The sequence below is a fragment of the Zootoca vivipara genome, chromosome 6 (assembly GCF_965207765.1).
Source record: "Zootoca vivipara chromosome 6, rZooViv2.hap1.1, whole genome shotgun sequence".
NCBI lineage: Eukaryota > Metazoa > Chordata > Lepidosauria > Squamata > Lacertidae > Zootoca > Zootoca vivipara.
Genome location: NC_142589.1, coordinates 34,529,595 through 34,556,125, shown reverse-complemented (window position 1 = coordinate 34,556,125; position 26,531 = coordinate 34,529,595). Strand labels below are relative to the sequence as shown.

At 42.9% G+C, this 26,531-nt stretch overlaps 1 protein-coding gene across 12 annotated transcripts in view; it reads left to right on the top strand.

Moving 5' to 3' along the window:
* The window catches only part of FTO (FTO alpha-ketoglutarate dependent dioxygenase), a 528,974-nt gene that overhangs the window by 99,227 nt on the left and 403,216 nt on the right, over positions 1 to 26,531 (top strand). For all 12 annotated transcript variants that reach the window (XM_088671937.1, XM_088671936.1, XM_088671934.1 and 9 more), the window contains one exon: positions 8,704 to 8,828. In XM_088671937.1, coding sequence (XP_088528063.1) covers positions 8,704 to 8,828 — 125 coding nt within the window. The remainder of the gene's footprint in view (positions 1 to 8,703; positions 8,829 to 26,531) is intronic.

The window sequence follows — 26,531 nt, the reverse complement described above, 5'->3', positions numbered from 1 at the left end:
CAAACCCAGCTGAGGAATATGCCCTTGGTATTTTTATATGAAAGCTTCATTTTGCAATTGTTCCTCTGTGTAAATGGAACATATAAATATACCGAGGAAGGCAAAGGAAGCTATTATCTCTAGAAGATGAGCCAATAATATATGCTTATCAAAGCAGAACACTGCTCTGAAAAACTGCAAGTTATACTTCAGTGAGGATTCATGCCAGAAGCGAGAGCAGTTTACGGTGGTCTCGCCCCTCCCCCCCTTTCAAATTGCATTAATCAGGGTGAAAAAACAAAAGCACCTCTCTCTTTCTGTTGTTCATGTTTGTTTACCTAATTGCAGTTGAAGTAAAATCCAGGTATAGATCTCTGAAATGGAAGCTTAATTACTGGATTCCTATTTTGGCATCCAAAGTGGAAATACTGAATGTGTGAAACTAGGAAACAGGACCACCTCCCCCCACCCCGACCTTTGCAAATTCATAAGTTCTTCTACACAGAGAATAGAGACATGCAGTTTGTATGTGCCTAGGCCGTTTCCCTGAAACAGCGACCCTGCAAAATCTGGCATTCTGACCTTGGTTTCCAGTAGTTTTTGGATGAGCTTAGGGTTGCTTTGACTCATAGCTAAGGCAAGGTTGGCTGATACTCATGAGATCACAAGTATGAACACAGGAAGCCGTCTTATACTGAGTCAAACCATCAGTCCATCTACATGGACTGGCTGTGGCTTCCCAGGGCTTTGGGCAGGAGACAATTCTGGATATATACTTGGGATTGAACCTGGGACGTTGTATTCTACAAGGAATTTTTGACTTAGTTATTGCATAGGGAACATATGTTCAGCCTTGATAGGCAATCTTTGGGTTCAGGATACAGAGGCTGAGGAACAAAAACACATGCTATGCTATAGCCTTCTCTTCAGAATGTTTGCAAATATGGTGACTTGTTTCCCTTGTGAAAAGTTAGACCCTCAGCTGGATCCTTTTGCAAACGAGACTTTCTTTGTTGTGTCCTCTTGCTTTCAAAAGAGATTTTCACCACCACCCTGACACACACATTCCTGAATGTTATTTACACTTCATATTATCTTCTGTCTCTGGGTTCACTACAGCTTTTGATGGTTTTGATGTTTTGAGAGGTGAGGGAGATCACAGGCAAATCAGAATCCTGTTCATCCATAGATCTGACAGTACGAGGCCAGGTCTGACCAACTGGAGCATCTTTTCCAGCTCGGTTCTCACACTGGGATGGAAAGTCATGGCAGAAAACTTGTGCCACCAACGCAGTGATGAACAAATATGCCAATTTCCGTTTCTCATTTCTTCAGCATTTAGTTCAGTTCCCCACATTTTTGCACCCTTTTGCAATTTGAAAACAAAACGTCTGCATGGAAATGAGTCAGCATCGTAGTGCAAATTTCCCCTACTACCGACATTTTTCAAGCAATGCAATAAAATAATACAATTTATATGTTATTTTCAGTAATACGGCCATTAATCTGCACATTTTTTTTTGGTACACATAATTAGGCTGGAGAACTGCAGCACAAAATCCAGGTCAGTGCTAACGTCGAAGTATAGCTGTGTTTTGGTTCACACACTGCTTGGAAATTAGGTAGGTTATCATCATTAAATCTGAAATGAATTGAATTTCTACCCCATTCCTACCAATTCATGGATCACTGTCCAAGAGACCCTCCTGCCCCTTTCTGAAACTGGAAGACCTCTATACCTTGGGGTCCCTTCCAGGTGCTGCTCTAATTCCAATCACAAAATGCCTCAGCAGCGACTAACAGAGCTCTGCTTTGGAGGGTGTGGGGAGATATCAGGAGTGTGTGCACAGTTGAATTTATTTTTTAAAGCTGATGATCAGGGGACTCAGCCCAACCCTTATTCCCAAATGAGGGATCCTTCCTTGAAACAGCTATTTGGCTGAGGCCCAATGTGGATGGATATTTGCTTAAAGGTCAGTAAAGGTTTTCTGTGGACAGCTGCTGTATCTTTTACCACCTTTTTTTATCGGTTGGCACCTGTCTGTCTCGGGAGACAATGTAAGTGTGCACCTTTGGTGGTGAAGCCAAACTGCTGGGGAGTTACAGTGCCTGCTGTGGCTGTAGAGGAGAGGCATGTTTTGTTGCAGCTGGAGCGGAGGAAGGCATCCAGTTGTGCTGTTGCAGGTGTACCATGTTGTGTTTTTTTCTGCATTCCTCCCAGGGATCATTCCACTGCTGTGGATACACAACCACATTGTCTGTCTCCAGGCACTGTGGTCGTCGAAAAGGGATTCCCACAGGGAAGGGTTAATGTTGCCAGCCTTCATGTCATAGAATCATAGAATCATAGAGTTGGAAGAGACCACAAGGGCCATCCAGTCCAACCCCCTGCCAAGCAGGAAACACCATCAAAGCATTCTTGACATATGGCTGTCAAGCCTCTGCTTAAAGACCTCCAAAGAAGGAGACTCCACCACACTCCTTGGCAGCAAATTCCACTGCCGAACAGCTCTTACTGTCAGGAAGTTCTTCCTAATGTTTAGGTGGAATCTTCTTTCTTGTAGTTTGAATCCATTGCTCCATGTCCACATGTTTGCAGACAACTTTGTAACACAGAGTTGGTCTGCCAACAGGCCTGGTGTCTGAAGGCAGCTCCCCATAGATCACTTCCTTGGGGATCGTGCCATCTCCCATTCTGTGGACATTACCTTTTTTTTAATTAGTTGACCTATTTTCTTAGAGAGCTCCCACAGACTTAGACAGAATGTCCTTCTGTGTGGACGTCTTTAGGAGTAAGGCCTTCTCATTTGTCTTTCCCACTTTCTTAAAGTACATAACCTGAATAAGCCAACTTTTCCACTGAGGGGGGTGGTATTTATAGATTTTTCTATTTATGGGGAATCCCCCACCAAGGTGGAAATGGGATTTCCCACCATACTCTTCTTTAGGGAAGCAAAGGTAATATTGACACCTACAGTGTATATATAAGATGACTTCTTAAAACGCTGCAAAGTAAATATTTTGGATAATGGAAAGTGCCAAAAGTAATGTTTCTGCCGATGTATGTCGGATGCTGCCAAAAGAGCTTTGTGGAGAGGATTAAACTCTTTGGCATTGTCATATTAAGTGGCTTCAAAGGGAAACAGTATTCTTTCTCGATTGCCGTTTTAACTGTTGCAATGAATTCAACACAAATAGAGGGACCCAAAGGGAGACACTTTTGTTTTGGAATTTGACATTTATGTTGAGTAGGCACCTCCCCCCACTTCCTTGACTTCCTTATGCTTTAGCCTGCGCCTGGACCTCTCAGCACCAGCACTTTGAAGACTGAAGGGTGGCTCCACCTTCTCCACCTCTCAGAGCTCCAAGAGGGCTCTTCTGGAGGGTCCTCTGTACTGGTTCCAGGAGAACCCTTCCTGTTCATCAAGGTCCTTGACCTGTGGAGTGGGTCTGGTTCATCCTTCAAGGACTTGGTGTCTGGCACCAGGTCACAGTTAAGCACGCCATTGTCATGCTGTCTTTCAAATAATATTCCTTAACCTGGGGGAGGCCTTTGTGACTGAAGCACCTTACTTCTAACCTTTTGATGTGCTTCCCCTCCCTTTGCTATGCTTACCTGTTGCTGTTTTATTTGTACTCCATTCTATGAAAGTTTTATGGTATCCTAAGTCTCTTCATTGTTTTTGCTTTCATCACAGATTAATAGGGCCACCCCTCTGGAAACTTTGCAAACCACTTGAGATTTTGAGTTGGAGGGTGATATCACCATGCTTTAAATAAACAATCTAAAATTCCATAATTCATTTTAGGTTAAATTAGAGTCATTGCCAAGTTCATCTCATTCCCCCCTCCCCCCCCAAAAAAATCCCTGATGTGTGGGGTCTTATTTGACCCCCAGTATTTTACCCTCCATGTGTAGCTGAATAAGTGAGATCTGATCTGAGTCCTACTCAGAGTAGACCCATTGGCGTTAATGGACATGGTTAACTTTGTTAAGCCTATTAATTTCAAGGGGTCTACTCTGTGTAGGACTTAGTTGGATACAGCCAGACAAGTCAATCTTCCAGCAACATAATTCCAGAGAAGCATGCTTCTTAAATTAATAGATTGATCTTGTTTCTTTAACGAAGCCTTATGATTTGTCCTTTCAGCTGATAGGAAGCCTGTATGCGTTTTGTATTTTTCATTAAGTTCCCCCACCCCATTTCTATTTTTGTTTATTTTATAGGTTCTTTGAGGGGAGCTGATGTTTTTACCTGTTGTCATGATTTCTATGACTCCGGGGGAGAAAGCTCTTAATAATAATCTCTTGCCTGTTAGCTCCCATGAGTCTGTCTTCATTGTATAGGCTGCATATCGCAACTGTAAGAGTAGAATGTACTGAGCTTTAAACAAGTCTATTAGGCTCACCGCAGCCAAGAAGGAAAAAGAAAAAGAAACCCTTGGAAAATTGCTGAAAGGAAAGAAAAAGGCTTGGGTGGGGGTGGGGTGGGGAGAGAAGCAACAATTTTGTAAACCCTGCAAAGGTCAGAAAAAGGCTTTTGGTAAGTATGCAGAGGCTAGAAATCAAATCCCATTTCCTATCATAAGAAACCAGTTGTTTTTAGCAGCAGTGGTTAATGTACTATATGTGAAAGATTTAAGACTCGCTGGAAAAGCTTTGCTCCTGTTTTATTGGGCTGCTATTGAAAAGCCAACAGCATAACTTCAACTAGGTGCTTTGAGATTTCTTAATGGGCTGTCAAGGGCAAGACACCAGGTCTGTGCTATACTAGCTCTTTCCTGTACATTAAAACAACAGGGGCCAAAATGATCATATACAGAAGTATGAATTACTTGATGCGTTCCCTGTTCCATATGGTCCTCCGTGTCTTCGGCAATTAATCATGTTACAGAATCAGTTGAGTGCTCTCCGAAGCATTGAAGTCAACATTTTAGCTATACCTGTGCAAGGCGAAGGGTGGGGAGGTAAAAGGGGTTGCAGGCGTAAAAGTAGCAGGATGAGAAGTTTCTGGCGCCAACGGCTGAGCAGCTGGATTTTATAAACAATTTCTTTTCTCCCCCCCTTCCCTTTCCTCATCACGTCTCTGCTCTCCTCCCTTTGCTTTCTTCCACTCCACAAACACAGTACCATTTTTCAACATGGTCCCCCCTCCGCACCAAAAAAGTTGTTGAGTGAAACTTGGGTATCAAGCATGACATACTGTAAACAAAACAGGACCAGTGTTTGAGCGTAATATGTTCAAATTGCTGGGTGATAACTTAAAACATGCCAGCCACTTTCACCATAGCAATTGCCAACATGGCCCCATTACATGCTGTGTATACCGATGAGATATACAAGCTACTTTTGATATACACCATCCAAGTCCTAGCCAACATGTATGCCTTCGAGATCTCAAGTTAAATTATACTTTTAGTTGCATCCAACTCTTGTCACGATACTGTCATTTTCCCACCATAAAAAAACTAAAACAAGCTGGATAATTAGCAGAAGGTGAATCTCACTGCTTGCAAACACATGTCTTATCCCCACCGCCATTTCTCTTTGCTATTGATTATTGGCTGTTGGACTGCTTTCCTTGAAGTGGGAAGAGCTTAGCAAGGGCTCAGAGGTTTATCCTGCTAATCTCTTTGGAAAGACTAAGGAGTGCATTAGATCTCCTGGTGAAAACCTCATTTGTTGACAAAATAAAGCAAGACTCTGAAAACGGAACAGCCTCCTCTGCTTTGGTTTAAATCTGGAGTATTTGTTTTCCAGAACACAGAGAGAAATGAAATATGTGGAATCATGGCACTGTCCTGCAGGAAATGGAATGGCCGTGACAGGAGGCCAGAGCTTTATCAGGGCACCAAGTTAATTGATGAGAATAACGATCCTAAAAAACACTGCTTGGGACTTTCCAATAGCAAGCAATGTCTTGTTATCTCTGTTGGGGCCTATTCAGGATGTGCTTTCACCAGCATAGGGAGCAGAGGAAAGATAGCTTCATCAGGTCCTAAGCATTAGCACCCTCCAAAAAGTCTCTGCTGAGAGACTGATGAGATAAAGCAGACCTGCAGGGTTTGTTTGTTTGTTCTGCTGACCTTGTGTGCCAAGCACATCTTGCGGGAAGAAGAGGGGTGCCCTGAACCAAAGCTGAGTCCAGTTTTCAAATCTGAAGGCTTCACTCAACATTGGGTAAAACAAAGTTTCTGTAGACAATTATCTGTCATTAAAGATCATTACATGGACGAAGAACCCAGAGTTGACCTTTCTTTGATAGCGCACAAAGCATTCAGAAGAAGACTCTCCCATCTTCTGGGGACAGGAGTCATACCAGTAAACTTTTTGATGGATTCCTTTAAAAAAAATCAGTGTTGATTTGAGGAAATGGCTTTCCCAGTTGATAACATCTTTGACCACATTTCTTGAACTCTCGACCTCTCACTGTCAGGGCACATCTTTTCACCTTCTAACCCTTTATTTAACTCAGGTTCCTAAAATGGGATGAACATTGGAAACCCTTTAATGAACCATATTTTTTCTCTTAGGCTTCAATCCTGCCCACGGTTTCAGCAAAAAAGTCTATTGGAATCTGTTGGGTGCAGCCATCTAATTATAGACATGGCTATTTTGGTTTTGTGTTAATTATAATATATGGACCATTCTTATTTTTAAGAAATTGCTTAATAGGATTAGTAATAAATTAAGGATAGTAGGAGAGAGGGATATAACAACAACAGCATTACTACTACTACTACTACATTGTCTTTTGCTTGGGGTTGGGCAAACCCACTGAGACTTTCCCCAACTTGACTCAGGTTTTTTTTCTGACCTCATCTCTCCCCCTTTCAAATGGGAAAATTCCAGAAAAGTCCACTAAATGCAAACTGGGCCCTTCAGTTTCCCCACCCCTTGAAACAAAATGGTCAGTTGGATGCTAGGTTTTGGACTGCTTGGACTGCTTCAAATAGGCAACTTGTTCTGACAACTTCCAGAGCAAAGTTGAGCCTTGTATGATTGTTCAAGCCCGGACAGCTCCCATAAGCCCTATCCCATCTCAGTGAAGAATTGATCCCTGGGAGTCTCAAACTCCTTTATTTAGCAGATGGTACTCCCTTAGCAAGGGACACGGGTGGCGCTGTGATCTAAACCACTGAGCCTAGGGCTTGCCGATTGGAAGGTCGGCGGTTTCAAATCCCCGTGATGGGGTGAGCTCCTGTTGTTCAGTCCCAGCTCCTGCCCACCTAGCAGTTCGAAAGCACGTCAAAGGGCAAGTAGAAAAATAGGTACCGCTCCGGCGGGAAGGTAAATGCCATTTCCGTGCGCTGCTCTGGTTCGCCAGAAGCGGCTTTGTCATGCAGGCTACATGACCCAGAAGCTGTACGCCGGCTCCCTTGGTCAATAAAGCGAGATGAGCACCGCAACCCCAGAGTCTTCCATGACTAGACCTAACGGTCAGGGTCCCTTTACCTTTACCTTTACTCACTTAGCGGACCTGTTGGTCTCTCAAGTAATCAAGAACAGGGGAACATGGGGTCTTGGGCATTTGGCAGTGTCATCTCCAGGTAGATCTGGGAAAGACCACTGCCTGAAATCCTGGAGAGCCACTGCCAGTCAGTGCAGACCAGGTGTGGAACTTTTGACCTTTCACATGTTGTTAAGGTACAGCTCCCAACATCTCTTTGTCATGCTTTGCTTCCAGTATCTACATGCAACTTCTGTGTCCATTTACTCACACTGGTGAAGGGTCATAGAAGAAGCTCAGTATTAAGAGCTTTTGCTTTGCATGCAGAAGGTCCCAGGTTCAATCCCCAGCATCTCCAAGTAGTGCTAAGGAAAGACTTCCTCTTTGAAACCCTGGAGAGCCACTGCCAGTCAGTGTAGGCAATCCTGAGTGAAATGGATCAATGTCTGATATTGTATTAAGCAGCTTCCAGTGTTCCTTTCAACTATCTAAGACACATCTCCACTGCATACCCACTAAGGAGTGCACTTCAGTGAATTATGCTGGACTTAGTTCTGTGTAAAAAAATGCATAGTATCTGGCCATAAGAGTGATTTATATGTTAGATTCTCTTACCATTTTTCATAGCTGTAAAATTGCTTAAAAGAGACATATCTGTGTCTTTCTCAATGCAAACATTATTTTGCTGAATGATTCATTTTATTAACAAAGGGAGGGAAATAATAAGAAGCAGTTAAAAAGGAGAAGTAGGAAATCTCTATACAAATCAGCATTACAGAGATTTTCTACTTCTTCTTGTCTGTAACAGGCGAAGTTCAAGAAAAATTAAAACGTTCCGCCCGCAATCATTAGAGGTGGGGGTGGAAGGGAGCAAGCCGCATGCACACTTTCTAATAACAATTCACCCACAGAAGGAGAAAAGAAAAGCAATTCTGTCTGGCAAAAATGTGAAAATTACACCTAGAATGCCTGGTCTGTGGTATTACTTAGGGCAACGATGCTTTGAGGTTTTACCTTGCATTCCATGTACTTTGATTAAAAACCAGATAGATGGTGGCCATTTTGGACCATCATTTACTGTATTGATTTGGGAGCTGGGGAACCGTAATAAAAAAAGAAAGAAGGGCCATTGATTTACTGTCTCTATTTGCTTATGGGCTTTTTAATTAATTTTATGCTTTGTTTCCTATTTTTGGATTGTAATGTTTATGGCCTCTCTCCCCCCCCCACCTTCTCTTTTCTTCCAACCCACCCCTCACCCTTGCTCCCCAAGACAAGCCTACTGCTCTGTGAATTCAGGAAAGAGGAGCAGGCAGAGGAACAAAGGAATGAACGAATCGGCTGCCTCCTGTCCATTCTTGAAGAGCGTCAGGAGCTACGGCAGGATTGGCTGGCAAGGTGAGGACGTGATGCAGGCGTGCCTATTTTAGGGGTCTGACGGCACCTCAGCCCCTTCCATTTTTGTTTTAAAGGGGTCAGGCCCCCTCAATGTTGAGGAGGTGATAAGCCTGTTTCTGGCCTGTACTACTTTAGACTGGTGGTGGGGATTCACTTGATGGAATGCTCTTTGAGAGCTGGAAAGACGTAGAAAGCTGGCATGTCCCAAGCAAGGCTAGAACTCTTCTCCTTGATGTCTAGTTTTCTAAGTGCAGGGACGTTTTTATTTTCTACAGAGCTGCATTGTGTATGCGGTTATGTTTGCCCCATCCCTGACCTGAAGTTCACCAATTGCTTTTCCCACCCCCAAAAGAACTTGGCCTATTTCTCAGTTGACTTTAGCTCACCATGTGTTGATGGTGGTGATGGTAGAAGGGACTAAAGGCACACTGCAGGGTTGTTGTCAGCCGAAACTTTAATTTGGGTTGCCTGTTGCATTTAAAGTGAGATTTTATTAAATACTGATTGATACTTTCACTTCCTTTTCCTAAAAAATGAAAATTTACCCTATTTGGCCATCCCTCTACTGTTGCATTTTCAAAACAAATGGTTGTCTGCAAAACATATTTGTGTGTTGGGCCATGCACTGTAGATATATTTTTGTGCATGAGCAAAATGAAAACAAGAATTTGACACTTTTGGACAACATTATATGGCTGGGAGATTGGGGCATACAGTACACAGATCTGAGCACAAATTTGTGGGAAATGTGGTGTATAAATAAACTGATATGACCCAGTAAAACAACAGCAAAAAAGAAAAGGGGGGAAAGCAGCAAAACATATCCAGCAAATCATCATCTTCTGTCAAATGTCTGGGAGAAGTGATAAGGGTGTTGTTGTTTTTTTACTTGGTGCCAATAGAATGTTAATGATGGTATCAGGTAGATCTTACTGGAAAAAGGATTCCACAAACTGGGAGCCCCAGTGGAGGAGGACTATGCCTTGTTTCTACCCTCCAAAAAAATTTTATAGGGAGCACCCAGAGGAGGACCTCAAAAGACGTCCAAAGAATCCAAACAGGTTCATAATGGAAGAGCCACTTTGAAAGATAATTGAGGTCTGGAGCTGGGTTGGGCTTTCTGTGTAAAAAAAAAAAAAGCACTTCAAATTGAGCCAGTGCATCTGTGTTTCGAACTAGTGGCAAATGCCCACTTTCTGGGGACAACACCATACCAGATGTTGGTTTCCTCAAACCAGTTAAATGGATTCCTCTCACTGAGTCTCTTGGTGCAGTTGGGTTCCACCCACCAGATTTGAGGTTTTAGAAGTTTCGCCTTCAGTTCCATAGGGTCTGTGCCTAGCAGCGAATACCTCCTCTGTTTAGACTGAGCGCTGTGGGTTAGAAATGTAACAAACTAAAAATGGAAAAGTCAGGGTATTTTAAAGAAAACATAACAAATGTAACTCAGTGAGTGGATCAATTTAGCAGAACAAATAATCACCAAGCAGCACCGTAGGGAGATGAGGGGGAGAGGACTCCCTCTTGGAAAGAATCTAGTTACACGGTTTTCTGGCCTTTTCCCTTACAACTACCAATTTAGTCAGAAGCTGGAGCCAACAGGCATAATTTAGCTTCTAGAACAAAAATGGTAAGTACTTTGCAGGCTTCAGGGTGGAGTGGGGAAGGGGAGGAACAGGGGGCATGTGTGAGGAGAGACTTAGCAGCAGACGAAACACAGGCCTCATTAAAACTAAACACCTGAAAGAAAATTTCAAGAGCATGGTGTCTTGAAAGCCTTAGAAAAGACAGTGCCCCCAGAGTATTAAATAACTGTAATCGGTTTCCCCTCTCCTCTGACTCACATTTGATGTTTCTCATCACACTGACCTATCTTAAAATGTCCCATCCATATGATCCACATAAACAGACTGTTACCATATCCCCGCACTTTTTACCTCTTCAAAGGTTTGGAGAGATGTCTGGAATGGAGGCGCTGACGATAGTAGCCGTCAAGCGTTCGCTAGGGTGGTGAAAGTTATAAAACATCCGCCGAGGCTCTGGAGGAGCAGCCCCTGTGTTTTAGAGATCAGCCTATTGTGTACTTTGGAATTACACAAGAAAAATGTGCTTCGACAGGAAATAATTAGCGCTTGTCAAAGGCCAGGCAATAGGTTATAGTATTTTACTTTCAGCAAGCCATCAGGGGATCAGCCAGATTAGATAATAGATTTTTTTCTCTCTCCTTTTCCCCTTCTCTGGAAGTTAAATACAGATGACTCCAATTACCTTACGTTGTGCATTAGAGAAGACATATTATGAACAATGCAACTTGGAGAAATTTAGGTCAAGTAGATCAGAGGGAAAACAGCCAGAGCTGGGGGGGGGGAGAGACTCTGTAAGTCTGTGTGTATATTTAACGGGTTTTACAAGTACTGTAGTTTTGGCTGTGAGCTCCCATGTAAAACTGGAAATTTGAGAAGTGTGTGTCCCACTAAATCATATTCCTTTTCTTCCCCAGAGTTTTCACCCTATATTGTCCTGACACTCAAGTAATGGCTGTAGCCCTGAGTAGCTAATTTGTGGGCTGTCAGAAGTTGTTGGCCTCTGACTCCCATCTGCCCCAGCTAGTGCGGGCAATGACCAGGGAAGACGTGGGTTGCAGTCCTCCATTGTCTAGAGAGCCACCAATTAGCCATGCCTGCTAAAGAGCAGGGTTGGCCAATGCGGTGCCCTCCAGATGTTGGACTACAACTCCCACACGTCCCAGCCAGCATAGGCAAAGGCCCACTGGAGAAAGCCTCCTATAATGGAAGGGTCGCTCCCCTATTGGGGAAGTGCTTGAATCCAGTGGTGTAGTGGGATTGTGGCTCTGTTGGACTGAATTCTTCACACTGTGAAGTTAAGAGTAGCACAACCTCCTGAAGCCATGGAGATGTTGGCAAGCTGGGGTCCTGCACGTGCTGGAGTCATTTGAGCTGGGTGCTGAGGGCAGCTTTTACCTTCTCTCTGCCTCCTCCAAGATTGATTGATTGATTGATTTCAGAGAATTGTAGAGTTGTGGGTCATCTAGCCCAACCCTTTTCAGTGCAGGAATCTCAACGCCAAGCTGGCTTTTTACCTAGAGTTTGGCTCTGGAGGCACACGGCTTTGGAGGCGTGGGGCGGCGGCGATACCCCACCATGTAACGACGCATGTGTCGTTATGTAACACACATGCGTAGCGACCCCCCCCCCGGTGCATGGCAATTTGCCGTCTTGGGTGTCACGGCGGCTCGCTATGCCGCTGCACAGAAGGTCCCCAATTAAACAAGCCAGTTTCTAATCCATGGTTTGAAGTTGTCTTGTTTGCAAACTTTACTCCGTGAAGTTTGATATAAGCCAGAATACTTGTCCATACAATACAAGTCAACTTCCTTTGAAAATGTATAGAATTTCCACAGAAGTCCTCCTGGGTGCATAGGAGGAGGAAGAGGCAGACACAATGTTCCACTTGGGTTTGCTGCAGCTTCTCCATGTAGTACTAAACCATGCAAACTCCATGCAAATGCAGCCAGTGACCTGCTTAGCCCATATTATCAGGCCAGGTTTGTTTTACTGTGGTTTATTAAACCCTGATTTAGTCTTATGCATGAACCCTGCCCAGTCACTTAACTGTGGTTTGTTTACTGCCAAGAAACCATGATGTGAAGATGTGGTTTGTTGTTGGCTTTTGAACTTCAATTTATTTTAACCACTGTTTGGTGTTATATGAGTATCCAGCACCTTTCCTTCACTGTGGTTTGTTTGAGCACTGAACACCAAATGCTCACCAAACTGCAAAGGCATGGGAAAAGAGCTGCTGGGAAACTATGCCAGACTTTGGAGAAACAAGCCATGGTTTCTTTGCCTGCCTGTGCTACAACCCATGGTTAACTCATAGTTTATCAAACAAACCATGGCTTAGCAGATGACTTCATGTGTTAAAATGGTAGCTCTTCGTTTCCTATAGAATTGAACAAGAACTGATATTAATTGGCTAAATTTGCAATGCATCATCATCATAGTGATTAGAATCTTCTTGAATATGTGTCTTTTATTTCTTAGAAATCCTCTTGGTTTTTGTAATGCGCTTATGAAAGACCCAGCCCTTGAATCCTAGTAAAGTTCCTTATCCAATCAGTTGGCCATCTCAGATCATTTTCTGCACTGGCAGGGCAGAGAGCATTCTGGGGGATGGAAGTCGTCCGGCAGCATCCCTGTCTGGATCTAAAGAGGATCAAGCTGCCCAGTGTTTGTTGGTTGTTTTAAAGCAGACTTGGTGTGTTAGCAACCCAGTACACAGAGCGACAGCAGTTATAGGAAAAAGAACAGGATATAAATAGGGAAGGAGGAAGGATGTGAATATGCTCAGAGTGTTAACAGAACCAACCAAAGGTTCCTAAAGGCTGCCGTTTGTTTATTCTGTGAGATAGGGTCTGATGGACAGATTGTTATAGCTGTTAAAGAGCTTCTTGAGGCCTTTGAGCTGACCTCTTCTTGACCTCTGCTTACAAGAGGTCATCTTTCTCTTAATAAAGTAAAGGCAGCTTCTCACGTCCTACTGTAGAGTCGGGAAGCTAAAAGAGTGCGGCTGTGAATTTCAAACCTGCCATGAAGACAACCCCCCCCAAAAAAAAAGTGGGGAGGGGGGGAAGGAAGCTCGTTGTATTTTAGGGTCACTGTCTGATAATGAAAATTATTACCAAATTGTATGGAAATTTAACTGCAATAAGCAAGCATGGGGAGATGGAGCCTAGTCTATTGGGTTTGATAAATGAAGTGTGAAGTCGCCCATCTGGCTCAAGGCAGCACTCTCTCCCCCCACCCTCTCCTCTCTCCTCTCCTCTCTCCCCCTTTGACCAAAGGGAAGCATTTAAAAATAACCACGGTACATATAGAATCAATGACCCATAAGGAGAGCTGGAATAGATTAAGAGTTAATGGCGACCATGGAAGAAATGAACCCATGACGAGACAAAGAGAAGACAGGGGAAAGTGCCGTTTAGTATCTATCTCATCCCTCCTTTAGTTTATGAAAGTTGTGTGATCCTATGCTATCTGCGTCGAGAAGTAGGTTCCATTGACTTTAATGGGTCTTGCAGCCAGGTAAGCATGCAGAGGACTGAGTCTTCACCATACTGCTTTTTAATCAACAATAATAGGTTCTCTGCCTTTTCTCATCAAACATGGCAAGGGGCAGATTATTCTGCTGTTTAACTGCTTAAAGAGTACATATTTTATGCCAAAATGCTGGTTGTAGCTATTCATTTATATAGCACCAGGGCTATTTAGAGTTTTCATAACCATGAAAGATGTGTCTCAGTGGGGGTTAGTGTGGTGGATAGATATTAAAAAGATAAAATGTATTTCTGTGTGTGTGTTTTTTTAAAAAAATCCTTCCAGTAGCACCTTAGAGACCAGCTAAGTTTGTCATAGGTATGAGCTCATACCTATGACAAACTTAGTTGGTCTCTAAGGTGCTACTGGAAGGATTTTTTAATTTTGTTTTGACTGCGTCAGACCAACACAGCTACCTACCTGTTTTTAAAAAGTGTACTCTATGTAGGCATGTAGACCCTTCTTTGCATTAATTCCATTTGTGGCTTAGGAAGACATCTTATGGAAAAGAATTCAGTATGATATCACATGCACCTCTTAATTTAGGAGACAAACCTCACAACATTTTCGAACTCATTGAAATGGTTGTTGCTGGTAAAACACTTCTGATAAAGGTGAGTGTCTCTGTGTGAAGTGTTTGCTAGTTCTTGAACAAACTTCTTTATCAGTTCTCTTGCAAGCTTCTTCAAAAACATGAATCTAAGACTAGTCTCTACATTCTGGAGTTAAGATGCCTCTCTAACTTTGATGCTGGTGCACAATGAACATTTTAGGCATCCCCAGGCTTTTAGGCATCACTGGCGTAAACACAAAAACAGATAATAAAAGACCATGGCCCAAGGCAAATAATAATAATAATAGTTTGTATTCATCTTATACAGTGGAAAAATGTTAATTGATTCAAACTATTGATTCCAAACAGGAATTAATCAGAGGTTATTGCCTAGTTGAAATAATAAAACGAAAACACATACCCACCCATGTTTTATAATAAATTTAACACAATAGACAAATAGTTTATAGATTTGGTTACTGTAGCAGTTTGCTAAAGTGTCATATGAATGGTAACATTGATTTAAATTAAATTGCCTTTATGCTCAATTTAGGGGGGGAAATGTATTTTGTCAGTAATTTCCTTGTCCCTCTGATATCTGTCACTTCTCAGTTTCTTGTGGCTGCTAACAGCTAGTAAGATTGAGAGGGACTCTTCTTCCATACCTAACCCCCTCAGCACCCAAAAAAGTGGAAATGCTAGGATTGTGCATGTTCCAAATAGTGAAGCCAATTAGGGTGAATTATGTCAAGAACTTGGGTTCCTGCCTTGGGTCACCTTGCCAACAAGATATCTCAAGGTGGACTGGGGGCTCCTTAAGCTTCTGAGTCACTCTCTTACCTTAGTTCTTCCAGAAAGTTAAGACACCCCACCCCACTCTACTCTTTTCTGAGAAACAAAACCAAGCAGACTGTAGAAATGGCCAGAGCTTGAGAGAGGAGGGATATCACCAAGGAACCTGTGTCCCTCTAGAAGTTGTTTGACTCCAACTTCCACCAGCCCCAGCCAGCATGACCAATGGTCAGGGATGATGGGAATTGGAGTCCAGCAACTTCAGGGGGACACACCTGATTGTCTTTCCTTGCTGTAGATGGATGGTGTTTGTAGTATGAGTGGGACCTCCTACAGAAGTTCAAGGCCAAGCAGAACCTTGGGCAGCTCTTGTTTTACCACTACTAGAGCCCACTTCTGGGGGGCAACAGGTTCCCCACCCACGATGTGACCATACACCCTAAAAATCAGCACTGATGGGATTCCTTCTCTTCTCCTTCTTTCTTTCTTTCTTTCTTTCTTTCTTTCTTTCTTTCTTTCTTTCTTTCTTTCTTTCTTTCTTCAGTTCCCTATTTTTGAATCTCTAACATAGAACAACATGCCTTCCACACCTCAACAATCTTTCCTCCCAGCAAGAATTCCAAACTCTGTAATCCATGACGTGAATTCAGACTGTGTTCCTTGTTTACACCAGCTTTGGTAGTTGTAGTACGTGAAGGATAGTTAGAGCTGGCTTGGAATTCTGGTAATTTGGTGACATTTCCCCCCCCCCACCACTTTTCTTACCACATAGACTCTGCAAGTGGAGGGAAACTGAAATGGTCAGGCTTCCTGGCTGCGTAGGATGGCGGAAGCCCAGCACATCACAGGACTGAAAAATGTATAATCTGTGAAGACAGAGTGTTAGCTCCACCATCTGACAGTTGACCCACAAAGTGGCATTAGTATCAGCTGTCATCGTGCCTGTTAAAAACAATGGTGTCTGCCAGAGGCAGCCGGTTTGTGCAGGAGGAAAGCGTGCGACTCTTGCTTGGTTTTCAAGTACCAAATTGGTGTTGCAACTGGGAATACACAACAACTCCCTGGGGAACAAGGAAATAGCCAATATTTATTTTTAATCTGCTTGTCGAGGATTCTGATTTCCAAGACATCCATCCATCCATACTTTCTTAGGTCCCTTTTCCTGAACATCCTTTATGCCTCGTAACTGCAAATCTCCATAAAACCTGCTCACATACTGAGCACAAGAAGTGAAACTGTGTATAAAAAATAGACGTTGAGGATTTAAACTGTCCCAAAGATGGATTACATTTTTTCACCTTCCCAAGAAATGACCCCATAATCTTGGTGGTGTTCAGAACTGGTAGGGCCTTTGGCGCTTTTGTTGCACTTCATAATAACTTTAAAGGGGGATGAAGTGCATATGACAATCTAGGTTAGCAAACCAGAATTGCAGCTGCCCCATTCAAACTCTGAACTCATGTTTCCTTTTATGAATTCTTCGTTCCGATTCACACGTGCCCATATTAGCCCTGTTGAAGTGTTAAAACTCAATAATGTGGCTCAGTGGTAGAGCATCTGCTTTACATGCAGAAGATCCCAGTTCCAGTCCCCAATATCGCCAACTAGGACTGGGAGAGACCTGTCCGAAACCCTCAAGATCTACTGCCAGTCAGTGTAAACAATATTGATCTTGATAAACCAATGGCCTGACTCAATATAAGACAGCTTTATGTGTTCCTCTCAAAAGATTCACATACCCCAAATAGATAAGCAAAGTTTTGATGTGAGGACTAAAGAAAGGAGATAAGTGAGCCTTCTCTAGAAGGGACTTATAGCCTGGATAGCTCAGTTGGTTAGAGCATGGTGCTGATAATACCAAAGTTTCAGGTTCGATCTCCATGTGAGGCAGCTGCATATTCCTGCATTGCAAAGGGTTGGACTACCTCAGGCATCCCCAACCCTCCAGATGCATAGCTGCCAAGTTTTCACTTTTCTCGCGAGGAAGCCTATTCAGCATAAGGGAAAATCCCTGTAAAAAAGGGATAACTTGGCAGCTATGCATATGTTTTGGCCTACAAGTCCCATGATCCCTAGCTAACAGGACCAGTGGTCAGGGATGATGGGAATTGTAGCCCAAAACATCTGGAGGGCCGAAGGTTGGGGATGCCTGGACTACCTGATCCTCAGGGTCCCTTCCAATTCTACGATTCTATGACTTCTGTGATCTAGGTGTCGCTAATGAATGTCTTAGAATGTCAGTGGTGCCAGAACTGAGTTCCTGCGAGTGCCAGATGAAAGAAAAAGCCCAGCTTCTGGCCCAGACTATTCAGGACTTTTTGCTTGATTTATTATTATTATTATTATTATTGATCTAGTTATCCACACAAAGAAATAGGGTCCAATCTTATGTATTAAGGAAAACCTGGGCAAAAAGATGTATCTTTACAATCCATCTGAAGCAGCTGATGGTTGCTGTGCCAGAGTGAAGGGCATTCCATAGTAGAAGCACAATGGTGGAAAATTACCGCCCTATAATATTTAGGCAGGGTAGAATTTTCCCCAGATGATCTAAGTGATCACTTATTTATGTGTGTAAATATCTAACTATCTGCCCTTCTAGTGGCCTTGTACCACTTGCATGGATAATCAGATACCAGGTTGAAGTTATATATGGCACTGTGTTGTATAAGAGGATGTCAGATCAGGTGTTATCTTTTATGAGGCCAGCCTTTGTTGGCAAGGGAGTTTGCTGCCTTTTTGAGTCACACAGCTCTCCATCAAGATAACTCCGGCACTTGGATATGGAACCCAATCCAGTAAAAGATCTCAGCTGACCAGCTTAGTATCCCTCATAAATGATGAAGCATTTAGAAGCTGTGGAAGTCAGGGACAAGCTTTGTCCCTCAGAACGCATTCAGGATTTTCAAGTCTCCTGTTTCTTCCCATCATTTTACATTTTACATCCAATGACCATTTTCATTTTTCTTTAGTCTGGCTTGAATCTTAGTTGATTTGTTAGTTAGTGTGCTATACAGTCGTACCTTGGTTGTCAAATGCCTTGGTACTCAGACGTTTTGGCTCTCGAATGCTGCAAACCAGGATCTTCCGAAAAACGTTCGCAAACCTGAAGTGAGTGTTCAGGTTTGCGAACGTTTTTCGGAAGCCAAACATCTGACACGGCTTCTGATTGAGTGCTGGAAGCTCCTGCAGCCAATCGGAAGCTGCACTTTGGTTTTCAAACCATTTTGGGAATTGGACAGATTCCCGAAATGGATTAAGTTCAACAACCAAGGTACGACTGTATGTTGCTTAACAAGGATGTTTCATTCCTATGTGTGTGTGTGTGTGTGTGTGTGTGTGTGTGTGTGTGTGTGTGTGTGTTTCATACTACTTCAATCAGTCATGGCTTCCCCCAAGGAATCCTGAGAATGGTAGTTTGTTTAGGATGCTGGGAGTTGTTAAAACACCCAATTCCCCTCACAGAGTTACAATTCTCAGAGTTTACCGTGAAGAGGGATTGGTTGCAAAACCGGCCTAAGAATTGCAGCTTTGCGAGGGGAAGAGAGGTCTCCTCCTAAAAACTCTCAACACCATGAACAAACTACAGTTCCCATAATACTTTTTTTGGGGGGAGCCACGACTGTTTAATTTATTAATTTTATTTCATAAAATTTATACACTACTTGAACCGGTTTTTATTTTAATTTTTTTTAAAAAAACCCTCAAAGAGGTTTACAACAATTTAAAACATTAAGAAAAAATAGTATCAGCAGTAAACTAAAAACAGATCAAAACACACATCAGCATTCCGGATATCTGGGTAGGCATGTCTAAACAAAACTTCTTTTTAACAGACAGCAGAAAGAATACAGTGAAGGCACTTGCCTGATAGCAATAGAGATGCCATTCCAAAATGTAAGTGCTACCACACTACAACATAGATTTCTTACAAACAGTGCCAGTTCCGCAGATTGAAGCAGTCAAGTGGGCATCTATGGGGCAAGGCGATCTCCCTGTTCCAAGTGCTATGAAATTGCTTTAGCTGTATCTTTTCTTCTTCTTTGGCGATCACTCGTAGCCGAGTAAGATTGTCTTCCCTAAACACGGTTTTAACAATGGGTCCGTAAGTGACTGTGGAGGCCAATTCTGGATCCACACGTCCTTCCACAGTTCTGGATCCACACGCCTTCCGGGCAGGAGTTGATCAGGGTGTGGATTTGCCAAGCGTGCCTTCCTCTTAGCACGTTTCTCCCTTGCGTCCTGAGATCGAGTTTCTTCAAAGCCCATGACACCTTTGGTAAAGGCTGTTCTCCAACTGGAGCGCTCGCAGGCCAGTGTTTCCCAGTTGTCAGTGTTTATACTACATTTTTAAAGATTTGCCTTGAGACAGTCTTTAAACCTCTTTTGTTGACCACCAGCATTACGCTTTCCATTTTGAAGTTCGGAACAGAGTAGTGCAGCTGGGTCCTTATTGCTGGACTCCTATTCCTATCAGCCCCAGCCAGCACAGGAATGATGGGCTGTGTCACCTGGCAGCATCTGGAGGGGCACAGGTATCCCACCCATTCCGTAATGAGCCAAATTTGCTTCCAGGTGAACAAGAGCACAAGCTTTATAAAAGGTAGGGATTTTTATTTGGTATGCAAACGACTGACACATTGTCAGAGGTTCTTGCGGCTACTCTTGAGTAATGATGCTCCACACCTGCTTGTCTTTAAGGTGTTTTTTTATTGTGCATTCTATTTACAGTGCAAAGTGTCTGGAAAACATGTCTGCTTAGTCTGAGTCAGAACCTCGCAATGGCTTCTTTCTGTTTCGCGCCCAACATAACAGCTTGGGAACCCCACAGCGCTTCCCTCTTGCCCTACGGGGTGCCGTGCGCCTCAATTCAGGCATCGGGGGGAAGGGCTGTCCTTCTGACTGCTCTCCCGTCATTTCCTGCCCAGCTGCCTCCCTCTATACTCGGTGTTGAGGCTCTTTGACACTGCTAGAGCCTTGTCCCTCCCTCTCTGCTTCCTGACTCCTGTAATCTGACTGGACTTACTGCTCTGAGAGGAACTTGACCTGATGAGGGGGGGGGCTGTTCCCTATAAGCCCTCCCCCTTACACACATATTTGTGGGTATGGTCTCTGATTCATAGTGTGTGAGCCCTACCACACCCTTCTTAAGGGTGCTTCTGCTTTATCTCCTTAAAAGAATAACAACAATAAAAAAACAAGATGCTTTCAAACATGTGCTCTGCTTAGAATTTCACGCAGCTAATTCCCCGTTGGAATAATATATACACACACGCACACATGCAGTCGCTGCTCTCAACAAAGAAGCGGCCGCCAAAGAAATCTCTGGTGCAAGCTAGGTTGTCAACATACTCTGGTCTGGGGTAATGGTTCTTTCTGTTAAGATGTTACTTTTAAAGCAATGATCTCAGTGACCCCTGAAAAATTATTTATAGCAACAGATGAGAACTGCAGGAGGGAAGGGGGAGGAGGCAGAAGGTGACATTGGAAGACCAGCATTTTTATAACCCATTGGAATTTCTGGAGAGCCATGACTACAGAGAGGGGTAACCTTTTGAAGAAATGCTTCTTCTCCTCTTAGGTCCCATTGGCACCTTGCATCCTAATACTGCCCCCCCCCCAGTTATGATTTTATTTTTATTTTCGTATTGCTTTGAGTATTTTTGAGGAAATCCCTAGAATACTGGCAAAATTACCTAGATTGCTGCTGGAAAAGATCAGTCTAAAATATTATTTTATTCTATTTATTTATTAAATTTATCTCTCTCCCTTCCTCCCTGGGGAGCCCAGGGTGGCAAACAGATGTATCTTTTAAGACAAAAACAAAACAAACGTTCTAATAAACAATTTCATTTTTATTTAGAAAAAAACCTAAAATAAGTTACAGAGTTCTAAAAGCAGTTCTGTATTGTGTGTATTTTCTTTTTAAAGTCTTCCATCCAGTGATCATAGAGTTAGCCCTTAGGGTTAACTTTAATATTGAAGTTAGTAACGCTCCCCTCACCTCCTTCCATCAAAGGCAACATTGATGGGACCTGGAAAATTGAGAAGTGAAAGACCTTAATGAAGTTATTGATGAAATGTATGTATTTATTTAGAGCATGTGTGCCCTCACTAAAGAGGTTCCCTGTGCAGCTTTTGTGCAATCAGAACAAGACGGTCCTTGTCCACAAGCTTAACAATCTAAAAAGGCAGGACACAAAAGGTACAGGGCAGAGAGAGAAGGTACGGATAATGTAGCTGGATGAAGAGATGGAGACAAGGAGAGAGAGAGAGAGGTGTGGAATCTGCCCCCTCCTTCCCCACCCAAGCTGGTTGGTGTTCCTATTGGGGTGGGATACTGTGGCATACCATTCACTTATTTTCAATAGGATTTGAAACCACTCCCCTTTTTAGCGGATGTTAAGTCACTTCCTGTTTTCTGCACTTCCTTCAAACCCGCTCTACTTTCCCCCCATGTTATTTATTTATTAAACAAGATTTATGTATCATATTATTTTTAAAAAGTCTGTGCATTGTGCACCTCCAAATCACCACCCCCCTCTTAATTTGCTTTAACTTAATTAATATAATGCGGGTGGCACTGTGGTCTAAACCACTGAGCCTAGGGCTTGCCGATCAGAAAGTCGGTGGTTCAAATCCCCGTGACGGGGTGAGCTCCTGTAGCTTGGTCCCTGCTCCTGCCCACCTAGCAGTTCGAAAGCATATCAAAGTACAAGTAGATAAATAGGTCCCGCTCTGGCGGGAAGGTAAACGGCATTTTCGTGTGCTGCTCTGGTTCACCAGAAGCGGCTTAGTCATGCTGGCCACATGACCTGGAAGCTGTACGCCGGCTCCCTCGGCCAATAAAGCGAGATGAGCGCCGCAACCCCAGAGTCGTTCACGACTGGACCTAACGGTCAGGGGTCCCTTTACCTTTAATTAATATAAACATAATTTAAAATATTTGTGGACCTAGAACATTGGCATCCCATTGAGGATCAGCTTGTACCCCCTAGCTCTGAAAGATAATCTGTAAAATCACCCCACATAAGCCCATTCTTAGTTAACATTTGCAGACAATCTTTGAAGACAATTCTGTAGATTGGGTTAGGGAGCATGATGTCTTCTGGATGTTGTTGGAAGTGTTTTGAACTCTCATTGTTCTCTAGGCCAGTGTTTCACAACCAGTGTGCCTCCAGGTGTTTTGGGACTACAACTCCCATCATCCCTAGCTAGCAAGACCAGTGGTCAGGAATGATGGGAGTTGTAGTCCCAAAACATCTGGAGGCACACTGGTTGGGAAACACTGCTCTAGGCACATTTTGCGACGGGGAATTTTATTAGTGCGAGCAGTTTCTGAGCTCTAGTGTGCACAGTACTGCGCCTAAGGGTTCAGATTAAAACGGCAAAGTGGAAGTAATGGAGGACCTTTTTCTGTCTCCCCACTTCCAGTTACTCCCTAAAGACTGGAGAAGAGACCCTCTTAAGAATATTAGGGGGGTGGGCAGGAGAGGGACTAGACCATGTGAAAAATGAACATAATATTTTAGCTGCAGTTCATACATTTTCAACTTTGTATTCTTGTTATAAAAAAGTGTGCCTGGACATTCCGTTGTTGCACCCATAACCCAGGTTTAAGGTGCCATTTAGCTCCTAGCTTTTATATCTCGGTTTCTAACACTGATTATTGGACAGCAGCCCCCATCAGCTTCAACTACCAGTAGTATGGCTAATGTGAGTCCAACATATGGAGAATGATGCCATTTTGGCTACTGCTGCTATAGGTAGTCTACGTTTTGTTTTGTTTTTGGCAAAAGCAAATAATATTATTCCAACCAAATTCTACTTGAAGTAGACCTATTGAAATGAATAGGTTTCATTTCAACATATTGAAATGAAATGAACTAGAACTTGTTCTGCCGTGAGTCAAACTTAGTTGGATACAACCCAGTGGCTCAGAATGGCCTCCTTCAAATTTAGCTAGCTATTCCATTTGTAACCCATACTTTCTTCGGGGAGCTCAGCAGTGGTGCTTCCCAACACTTGGCTGAGCCCAGATATTCTTTGCTTCAGAGGTGGAATTCTATAAGACTGCATTCCTAAACAAACTGATCACACTGGGATTCACTTATGGGTAGAGATAGACAAATCTGTCAATGTTGCTTCTGCAACTTCCTCATTTCTCCAAACTTTAAATTCACCTCTCTGCATTTCCTCAACAATTTGTGCATGTTTATTTAAGAAAAGATCCTTATGAAAATTTCTCAGCCCTTTAGTGAGAAATTTCCCTAAAAACACAATTTTTTTTGCCTGCTGTTTTGACTAATGTACACATTTCTGCAAGCAATTTTCCCTAATGTAAGGTATTTGGTATGTTATATTCATGAATATATGCATTTTGGTACATATTGTTTGATTGCTGAACTGAATAACAAAATTCAGGAAAATGCAAATTTTGAAAGACAGCTGTTTCAATTTGTGTCTTGGTTCAAGAAGCACAACTTAGGTAGCTTCTCATTAAAATGCAACAGTTTTTCTCTCCGTCTCTACTCACTGAACATGCATGAGATCACATTGCTGCATGTGTCTTCTTTAGGGTGGCCCAAATGAGTATTTATTGTTACCAGCTCAAAATGGGACTTCCTTTGTGGCTTGTATTGTGAAAGCAGAAGACATACAGAAGATAGTTGAGCCTATCCATACGCTCCTTGAGTGCCTAGGATCTCAAGGTGGATATGAAACAGCCATTATCTGCAGTGAACACACTCATTGCTCTTTGGCACTCCCCTGACATCCTAGGATAGGTGATAACTCTGTACAAATTAGGATCTCCATCTTCATCCAAGATGCTCATGAAGATTTACACTAATCTAGTGAACATAGTAACCCAGTGAAAACCTCCTTTCAGAATGTAAATAGCTATTGAATATTTGCTAGCTGGGTGTTTTGGTTTCATATATTTTCTGAACTTTGCTCCCAAACTTATAATAAGCTTGGCCGGTACATAGTTTTAGTTTCTGGGCTGGTAGATTCATGGATAACATTTCCACAAAGCTTATGAGTTATGTAGGCGTTCTGCTTGATGTTAAGGAGAGATAAGTGTACCTTTGACACCCCCAAATTTGTCTTTAGCTGCCGTGTTAGCCCTTTAATCAGAATGATTTTTGACCATCATGGTCAAGGTTGATTTGAAGAAATGCCCTGGAGAGGAAAGGTTAGCAATTTGTCCGCCCCATAATGGATTAATCGCTAGCTATACAGTGTGTTTATCTTAAGAAGACAATTTGCCACACATGAAGAGTAGTAATTTTATTTTATACTAGGGGTGTCCCCGGTGTATCTTAGTCATTTCCTTTGCCATGTATTTTCCAGGTTATAGATAAAGTCTAAATTCAGCTGTCAGCTTGGGGAAGTGGCTGAGGATGGAGGTGGTTTATTAACTGCTTATCTTGCCTGTAGGTGACACTGTTCCATCATTTATCAAACCATATTCCAATATCTTGTCCAGGGACATGTGTGTGTGTGTGTGTGTGTGTGTGTGTGTGTGTGTGTATATATATATATATATATATATATATATATATATATATAGGTGTGTATGAAAGACACAAATAAATACCTTCAGTTTCTGGTCCTTGCTAGAGAATGGGTAAGTGGTTGGATGGTGTTCCAGATTGCCTTTTTATAAAATTGGTTCTGTTCATCAACTCTGCAGCATCAGTATTTTCCCGTGTTTTTCCTCCTTTGATGAATTAGATGTTAAGATAATTGCACTTCAGCATTTCTTAAGGCAACTGTTAATAGAGCAGAATTGTTTTTTGGGGGGAGAGACATGCACTTAGCATATCTTAATTCACAGCCAGGTTGGGTTGTTACATTAAGAGAAGTTAAAATGTTCCGGTATGCTCAAACTGTGCCAAATGGGGTGTTCCATTAAAAACAGATCCATCCTTACCCATTGTTGTGCTCCTTAAACTTTGCCTTGTTGTTCCTCAACAAGATAAAGTCCCCAGTCCAGATAAAGTCCCCAGTCCACCTGCAATCTTCTCACCATACCCATCACCATATGGGTACTGCAGTCTTACCTGGTACTTTCTGCAAGGGGATAGCAAAGCCCTACTCCATTCATGAAAGGAAAGTTAGGATCCATGCCTTTGTTCCCACCACAAAGTAATCCCCCTTCCACACACCCACACCCTCTGGTTCCTAGCAACCAGTGTTCCTAAAAAGCCAGTGTTGGATGAGGACCAAGGAGAGACAGCTTCAAATCTTGACTCAGCAATGAAGTTTAATGGGAGAGCATGGATCATTCACTGTTTCTCAGCTTATCCTAATTCGCAGGGTTGTAGTGAGGATATAAGGGATGAGTACATAACAATATCAACAAACCTCAGATATGCAGATGACACAACCTTGATGGCAGAAAGCGAGGAGGAATTAAAGAACCTTTTAATGAGGGTGAAAGAGGAGAGCGCAAAATATGGTCTGAAGCTCAACATCAAAAAAACCAAGATCATGGCCACTGGTCCCATCACCTCCTGGCAAATAGAAGGGGAAGAAATGGAGGCAGTGTTTTACTTCCTTGGGCTCCTTGATCACTGCAGATGGTGACAGCAGTCACGAAATTAAAAGACGCCTGCGTCTTGGGAGAAAAGCAATGACAAACCTAGACAGCATCTTAAAAAGCAGAGACAATCACCTTGCCGACAAAGGTCCGTATAGTTAAAGCTATGGTTTTCCCAGTAGTGATGTATGGAAGTGAGAGCTGGACCATAAAGAAGGCTGATCGCCGAAGAATTGATGCTTTTGAATTATGGTGCTGGAGGAGACTCTGAGAGTCCCATGGACTGCAAGAAGATCAAACCTATCCATTCTTAAGGAAATCAGCCCTGAGTGCTCCCTGGAAGGACAGATCATGAAGCTGAGGCTCCAATACTTTGGCCACCTCATGAGAAGAGAAGAATCCTTGGAAAAGACCCTGATGTTGGGAAAGAGTGAGGGCACTAGGAAGGGGACGACAGAGGACAAGATGGTTGGACAGTGTTCTCGAAGCTACGAACATGAGTTTGACCAAACTGCGGGAGGCAGTGGAAGACAGGAGTGCCTGGCGTGCTATGGTCCATGGGGTCACGAAGAGTCGGACACGACTAAACGACTAAACAACAACAACAACATAACAATGAACACATGCATAACATTCCTGGTGTGAGGAATCTGGCTCTTCAGGAGGCATAAGTTTTACTGCCTTTGGAAGTCCCA